Raw genomic sequence first — 7,998 nt, 5'->3', positions numbered from 1 at the left:
ATCTCTGTCTCTCAGTAGCAATCCAGTGTTGATGGCGTGTAGGAGTATGGCGCTTTCGTCAAAACTTTGGCGACTAAATCACCACCCAAAACCACCCTCACTTCCTCTCTCTCTCACTTCTCTCAGACCACTCCGAACCTCGACCTCGTTTCTTCCGACCTTTTCTCCTCTCAATTCCTTGTCGGCTCGCTTTTCCATGTCGCCAAATTCCGCCGCCAAACAAGACCTCGTCGTCCTCGGCATCGAAACCAGCTGCGACGATACCGCCGCTGCCGTCGTAAGCTTCTCAATTCGCTTCTTCTTATATTGTCGTTTTCGCAATGACCTGTTGATTTTTTGGTTTTTTAATTCTCGTCGTGATTTTTGTGAATACAGGTTAGAAGTAGCGGTGAAATTCTGAGCCAGGTCGTCTCTTCTCAGGTATATATAATACATATATATACTCACATATGTGAGTGTATTATTTCGGTTTGTTGAGCTTTATTGGAAGAATTCATGTCATGGATTAATAAAAATGTTTTGACAGAAAATTCAGTTGCAGAACAAGCTATGTAGAAATGGTTTTTTAAATCTAGTCCTTGACTACTTTTAAGGCAGATTTGCTTGCTCGATATGGAGGTGTTGCTCCCAAAATGGCAGAAGAAGCACATTCTCAAGTGATTGATCAGGTATGATAAAATTCAAAATTGTACTAAATACACACACATACAGATATATATATATATATATATATATATCTGTGTGTGTTATTAAATCGTATTATTTATTGGTAGTACGCGGAAAAAGAAAAGTCCCAATATTTGCTATCCAACAAAGTAAAATTGACAAAATGACGTTTTATATGTTTACGAAGAATGACCGGGTGGCCGTTGTTTGTAAAAAGTAGTTGTTCCTGTTGTTCTATTGTCATTTTTCAAATAAGAATTTTTGAAAAGTTATTTCACTAATAGAACTTTCTTATCAAGTCATTTTTACAAAAGGGCTTGGGTTACTTCTTGACCCTTTAGAATGGTACCCCAAGAACTCGACATTATTTGTCATGGTATTATAAAAATTGTTATTTCAATAGTAGTATTATTCAACTTATGTGAAGGTGTTGCGCATGCTTGAGTGATTAATTGTATTTTAACATAGGATTATTTAGATTTTAGCTCAATGTATCTATGTTCACCTTTAAATGTGGCTTAAATACGTGACATGGTTAAGTTCTTCATGCCTAGCTTGTTTATATTCCTGGTTTCTAATTGCAGGTTGTGCAAGAAGCACTTGAGAAAGCTAATTTGTCTGAGAGAGATCTATCTGCAGTTGCTGTTACTATTGGTCCTGGTTTAAGCCTTTGTCTTCGGGGTAATTTGAACTAATTGAAATTCGATCACACTTTTGCAACTCTAATTGAAATTCACTAAAGGGTATTGCTATGAAGTGTCTTAAGGATATTTATTCCCGCAATTAAAATGCAGTTGGTGTGCGGAAAGCTCGTAAAGTCGCTGGTACCTTTAATCTACCAATCATTGGTGTCCATCACATGGAAGCTCATGCTCTGGTAGCCAGGTACAAGGGTAACCACCTTTTGGTAGTTCACTAGTGAATAGTGATTGGATTGCATGCATTTCTTTTTCCAGCGAGTGAAGCATTTTTAAGCTTTAGATATATGTTGTTATACTTCCAAGAGATTGTAATTTGAGGTGCTTCCCTATGTTTAATGTATTTGTTTTTGCTTTAGATTAACTGAGCAGGACTTGCAATTTCCTTTCATGGCTTTGCTTATTTCAGGTGAAAACTAACTATATTTTACTGTGTATTTATTTAAATTTGGGTGTTTTACGTGTCCTGTGGGCCTGTGGCGTTAATGTAAATGTTTTACAATTGTCTAACCGCAGGAGGACACAATCTACTCATCCTTGCTCACGATCTTGGTCAGTATCTACAACTTGGGACCACAATAGATGATGCAATTGGAGAGGCATATGACAAGACTGCAAAATGGCTTGGTCTTGACATGAGGAGAAGTGGCGGGCCAGCTATAGAGGAGCTTGCTCTGGAGGGAGATGCAGAATCAATCAAATTCTCTGTAAGTTGTCTTCCATGACTGGATGTGTAAGAGTTGCTTCATAAAGGTTTATAACCGGCTTTTGTAGCTTGTTTTTTCTAGATTCCAATGAAGCAACATAAAGATTGCAATTTTTCTTATGCTGGTCTGAAGACTCAAGTGAGGCTGGCGATTGAATCCCGAAATGTGTATGTTGATCTTCCCAAAAGGCATAGTAGTTTGCATATTTGAGTATCTTTTTATGTCGAGTTTAATTCACATCATTCATCTTAAATTGACCGGATATTGTAATTTGAAAATGAGGAGATAGACTGTATCTTTCTTACTTGAATTCCGACTTTGATTTCTGCAGTAATGCAGCAATTCCTATTTCTTCTGCAAGTAGCGACGATAGACGCTGTCGAGCTGATATTGCTGCCTCCTTTCAGGTTGCTATATGTATGTTTTTCTTGTATTTTTTTTTTCCTCCTTTAACCTTTGGTAAATATTTTATTCTTCCACTACTTTGTCTCTTCTATTGCTATTTCATTGTGTTCATGTTGATGCTTTTTTTTATGCAGCGAGTTGCGGTATTACATCTCGAGGAACGATGCCACCGAGCAATTGAATGGGCTTTAAAGATTGAACCTTCTATAAAATATTTGGTGATGTGAACAGCAATTTTATATTGCAGTTTAGAGATAATTTTCCGTGTGTTCTGCAGGGGAATAAACTTGTGTTTATATTCTCCTTCTGCAGGTAGTTTCTGGAGGCGTTGCATCGAATAAGTATGTTCGGGCTCGACTTGATCATGTTGTCAAGAAGAACAACTTGCATCTTGTGTGTCCACCTCCCAGCCTTTGTACTGACAATGGTACCTCATTTTATGTATATTCTTTTTTTAGCCTGTGAATGAGACGACTGCTGCTAGGTCTTTTCTTATGTGCACGGAGAAAGAACATAGATTTTATTTTTTTATATTTCCCTTTTACTACTACTACTGCAAATGTTATTATGTCTTTCACTAGGACCCACTTGGTTCAAAATGGTATGAAACTGGGGAATGTTTCATCCCTACCACTACAGTTAATGCCTGAGCTATATACACTTGACTAGGTGTAATGGTGGCTTGGACCGGTATTGAGCAGTTTCGCGTGGGAAGATTTGATCCACCACCACCTGCGGAAGAACCTGAAGATTTTGTGGTCTGTTTACATCTCCCAATTACTTGCGACTGTATTCCATCATTAATCCCTTGTTTTCCTTTTCTTGTTTTATATTGGTTCGAGTTGTTATTTGTGTGATTCAGTATGATTTGAGGCCAAGGTGGCCATTGGGAGAGGAACATGCCGAGGGAAGAAGTGAAGCTCGCTCCTTGAGAACAGCGCGAATCCATCCATCTCTGACATCACTCGTTCAAGCATCTCTACAACAGCAATCATAGCTTGCAACGTGAGGATGATCTTAAGCGGTTTCATTTCTTGTACGAAGATGGTCTTCGATGTTAGAATAATCAACCTTAGCCTTAGTTCAAGCGACAACTGCAAAGTGAAGCCAATTTGAAGAAAATTCTTGTCGCAAGCATAACAAGCCTTCTTGATTGTCACAGGGAAAGCAATCTAGAGAGGAGCTCCGGCCATAATAATACACGTAAAAGGAAGTTGATGTTGGTTCTAACCAGTTCATGCATTATGCCTAAAATCAGTTTTCTTTACCATCTTATTTGCTTTTATAGAAAAGCCTAGAGAGAATATTCTCGGACTTACCCGAGAAAAATTCTCGAACTTATCTCTAGAGTACATGAGTATGAATTTTTATCTCGTTATCTAATTAATGCCTTTTTGATTGATATAATTATTTGACTAAAAAAGATATTAATCAAGATTAAGTGGTAAAAATTTAGATCAATGCACTTTAATCGGTGTTTGTCTCCTTTCTCTAAAATTAGATGGGAGTTGGTTGGAATTTTTGCCACACCCACTTGTAATGCTTCAAGTTTTAAACCCTATGGGTCATACCGACTTAAGCAAAATTGGTGTCTTGCCTTGAAAGAAGTGGACACGGTCGCACTAATTTTTTCTTTAGTACAAACACATTTGGAAAAAAAAAAAATAACACGGATAAATTAATGAAACAAAATTTATAAGTGAAAACAATTGAAAGTGTCGCTGAAGGAAAGAAAATTATAGCATGGTAGAGACAAATTGGAAGAAAAGTATGTTCTAATGATCCAGTTCACAAAATAAGAGATAAGTTTCATCTCACAAATAGTCTATAAGATTTACTCTCAATCTTATTTTAGTCTCTGATTTTTAAAATGTCACACAATTGGTCTTGAGGTTTTACTTTGTTTCAATTTCAATTCTTTTGTTATCAAAGTGTTAAATATTTGACCGAATCTGTGTGAATTAAAGATTAAAATAGAAACATTTAAAGTTTAGGTATTAAAATAATACAAAAAATAAAAGTTGATTTCCATAATAGTCTTTGAAATTTAGATGTTTGCAATTTTGGTTCTTAATTTACATATATTTTGTCAAATATTAAACATTTAGCTAACAAAATAAGTGAAATTGAAGCAAAGTAAAACTTCAAGAGACCAAAATAGAGACATTTTAAAAGTCAAGAATCAAAATGAGATTGAGAGTAAACCTCAAAGACTATTTGTGGATTAATCATAAGAGATATAGGGCCTGTTCTTTTGGAGTGTGACTTGAGTGTAGTTTTTGAGTTGAATTTGAGTTATAACATGAGTTAAAGTTTTAACTTGAGCTTGTGTTTGGTTGTGTACATTTGAGTTATGGTTTGAGATAATAATCTTTTTTTGAGTTTGTGTTTGAGTGAGTTAAAACTTAAATTTGTATTTAGATAGTATTTTAATAAAAATTCAATGGTGATGAAAAATTTTAATAGGATATATGGGTGTGGTTTTATTCGTCTTTTCGTTGTCAACGCATAGACAAAAAATCATCTCAATCAGGATTAAAACGAAAAAGTTATAACATTTTTAAGAATAGAAAAAATATTGTTCATTAATTTAAGTTCGAGTTTATAAACTCGAGTTGAAGGGGACACATGAACTTGAGTTTTAGTCCCAAACTCGAGTTTAAACTCGAGTTCAAACTTAAAAGATCATGAACTTAAATAAAGTTGGAACTCGAGTTGCCTTTTTTGAGTTTTTTAGGCAGCCGAACACACCCATAATATTTTAAGAAAAAAAATTAGAAAAAGAACATGCGATTAAACAACATGAAAATAATAAGGAAAAAAATAAACTAAAACAAATAATAAAGGAACAGAAAAAGGACAAATTTTGTAAGTTTTCCGTGTGGGCAGTGGAAATCAATGGCTGTCTTGTCGTATGCCTGTGCCGCCTCCTCTGTCGTGTGGAACGACCTAAGCCAGAACCCTGTGGACCGCCTCGGGTTCTTAATCTCCGCGACCCATTTCCCCCACGGCCTCTACCGAGCTCCTTTGTAATTCTTCTACTCCGCTCTCTTCCTCGGAGCAGCCTTACTCCTACTACTGCCACTATTGATGTTTATGTTATTATTCACATTAATTATTGTCATTTCATCGTGATTCTGCGATGAAGATGAAATTGGCAAGAAAAGTTTGCACCACAAGCACCCTTTGATCCCACACACTTGAAACGTGTCTAAATTCTCAGCACGAAATAGATTATTATTATTGTTATTACCAGTTGTTGATGGTGGTTTTCAGTCAACAAGGGATTACCTCTTCGAGAACACTCACAATAATCTCTCACGTGTTGATTAAGGATTAATAATGGTGCATAAGATAAAGAAGACATGAAGTTATAGTGGTTCGGCTAATATTCTTTGCCTAATCCACTTGTGAATGCACTAATGCTTTCTTGATTGCAAACTCTATCTGGAGTAGTATATTCATGTGTCTAAAAAACTTAATGAACTCCCATGGCTCTATTTATAGGCCTTGTACATATGAGAGACCCCTTTGCATTTCCCGAGGAGATCATCATCAATCCCTTAATTCTGGGATTTGGCAGTCGGATTTCCATGATTACTGCTTCCTGGTCAGGTTATCCACCCTTACCAATTACCTGATTTCCTGACCTCAATAGTGGCGATAGGTGGTACAGTGTATCTTTCTCTAGTCTGACAGCGGATTGGACGGGGCTGCTACCTCGACGTCGTGGCCCTCGCCAGCCGAGCGGGGCTCTCGACGTGCGTTATCCATACACAAACTCTCGACGTTTAAAGGGCACCCTAGGTACATCCGTCCCCTCGACGCCAGCGACCGATTCTCAACGGGGAGGCCTCGGTGCTTGTCACCCAAAGGAATGGTCGATTCCTCGACCGTGGTGTAATAATTACCCCTAGGCTGGGACATCATATTGTGATGTTCCAGGCTATACAACGTCGAGAGCTCCACGTGGCAGGTTCCCTCCTGCAAACTATGGCGGCCGCTCATAGGTACAGTGCCATCATTACAGCGAGTTCCTCGGGCATTGGAGCAATCTCGTCGATCATGTCAACGGTCACGTCCCCCGTACCCTGGCGACATGTGGCAATCGATGGGGAAGTTGCAGCCGTCCGATCAGATTCATTTCTCCCGCTCTCATCCCAGCCGTTGGATCACGTCTTTTCAGATTCACCGTTGGATGAGGTTGGTTTGAATTTGACGGTCGAGATCTGACGTTGTTTGGACTTCCCTGAGCCTCCTGGGTTCCCCTTAGGACGTATAGATATACCCTTTGACACAGTTCTACGGTTGTCCATTCTTCAGAACACCGTTACTCTGCCGGATTTTCCCCAGGAATCACCACCTCCGACTTCAACCTCTGTGCGCACCACCTGTTCGTGATTCTCCCTCACAATCTCAGGGCTTTCTGACCATGTTTCGAGAACTAGTAAGTCTTTTGGCTCTCTTTTATTTCTTGGTGCGATTTTGAACTCGGTTCCTGCAAAAACTAGCACTCTAAAGGGTTATACAACAATAAAATGAACTTACCTAAACAATGTTGTGCTTATCTGGTTTGAATCTTGTCGTGGTAGCTCTTACTTGGGTTTAGTCGACCACGTCGAGGTTTTCAAACTCACTTCTGGGTTCCTGGGGACCCTTGTGAGTTTTTCCTCATTCATGGGTTGGAAACCCATTTCTGGGTTGTGTGAACCTAGTGGTGAAGTTCCGGGCTCTAGGATATCTATCCCGAGCATTCTCTTTTCAGACTCTATTTTTGGCCTCTCGACCATTAGGTACTTACCTCGACCCATTCTATGCTTATTTTCAGATTATGCCGCCCAAACAAGTTAGAGGTCGAGATGTCTCAACTTCCAGAGTTAAGGAAGACCTTGAGGAAGCTGCAACGTTGAGCACGTCCTCAGGTGACACCGCGGACTCCCTCTTCCGTCAGGTGGAGGAGTATGCTGAGGGGTCGGTCTCGACCTCTTGGTCGGATGAGTTAATTCTCCTCGACGATGAGGACGAGGGCCTGAAGGTCAGTCCTGTCGAGGGACGCAGTTATGGGGTGGCGTCGACCAGTGGCATTTCGGGGATGGCTACAGACGTCAACCCGTCAAAGATTAAGCCCCCGGTTGCCATGAGGGCGTTCAACGATGCGGGGATTGATGCCAACAAATTTTACCTGATCATCCCAACCCTCAACGATAGGGCCCACAACCCCCCTGCCAAACATATGACTGTGTATACGCGTTCCCTCAGTTTTGGACAGACCCTGCCCTTTCATCCTTTTGTGAAGGCCCTTTGTGGCCTTCACAGGATTTCCCCTGCTCAATTGTCACCCAACTGCTGGGTGACAATAAACTACATGATTATTTTGTGGAGAAAGCATTTGAACCTTGACATAACCGTCGAGGAGTTTTTGTACTGCTATGCCCTTAGAGCCTCCCCCGGTCAGAGGGGGTTCTTCTACTTAGAAGCCCACTCCAAATCCAAACCTCCAGTCCCACCTGTCGTGGTCGAGA

At 39.6% G+C, this 7,998-nt stretch overlaps 1 protein-coding gene across 1 annotated transcript; it reads left to right on the top strand.

The window, feature by feature from the left end:
- LOC21408275 (probable tRNA N6-adenosine threonylcarbamoyltransferase, mitochondrial) lies at nt 1-3,859 on the top strand. Its single transcript, XM_010100627.2, has 13 exons — nt 1-277; nt 376-420; nt 594-668; nt 1,251-1,347; nt 1,461-1,551; nt 1,724-1,773; nt 1,881-2,071; nt 2,153-2,238; nt 2,403-2,478; nt 2,611-2,694; nt 2,789-2,903; nt 3,146-3,234; nt 3,339-3,859. Exons 1-13 carry the CDS (start codon nt 32-34, stop codon nt 3,471-3,473), a joined length of 1,380 nt encoding a protein of 459 aa, XP_010098929.2. The 5' UTR covers nt 1-31; the 3' UTR covers nt 3,474-3,859.
- Nucleotides 3,860-7,998: the final 4,139 nt, after the last annotated feature.

This window comes from Morus notabilis, unplaced genomic scaffold (assembly GCF_000414095.1).
Source record: "Morus notabilis unplaced genomic scaffold, ASM41409v2 Scaffold100, whole genome shotgun sequence".
In the NCBI taxonomy this organism is placed as follows: domain Eukaryota; kingdom Viridiplantae; phylum Streptophyta; class Magnoliopsida; order Rosales; family Moraceae; genus Morus; species Morus notabilis.
Note: the sequence above shows the minus strand (reverse complement) of the source record. Positions and strands in the feature narration are given on the sequence as shown.

What these genes read in the sequence shown, in the direction of transcription:
- LOC21408275 (XM_010100627.2), top strand. Translation starts at nt 32, where the DNA reads ATGGCGTGTAGGAGTATGGCGCTTTCGTCAAAACTTTGGCGACTAAAT. An exon ending in AACCTTCTATAAAATATTTG is followed by an intron (nt 2,695 to 2,788) that starts GTGATGTGAACA and finishes CTCCTTCTGCAG; the next exon opens with GTAGTTTCTGGAGGCGTTGC. An exon ending in CAGCCTTTGTACTGACAATG is followed by an intron (nt 2,904 to 3,145) that starts GTACCTCATTTT and finishes ACACTTGACTAG; the next exon opens with GTGTAATGGTGGCTTGGACC.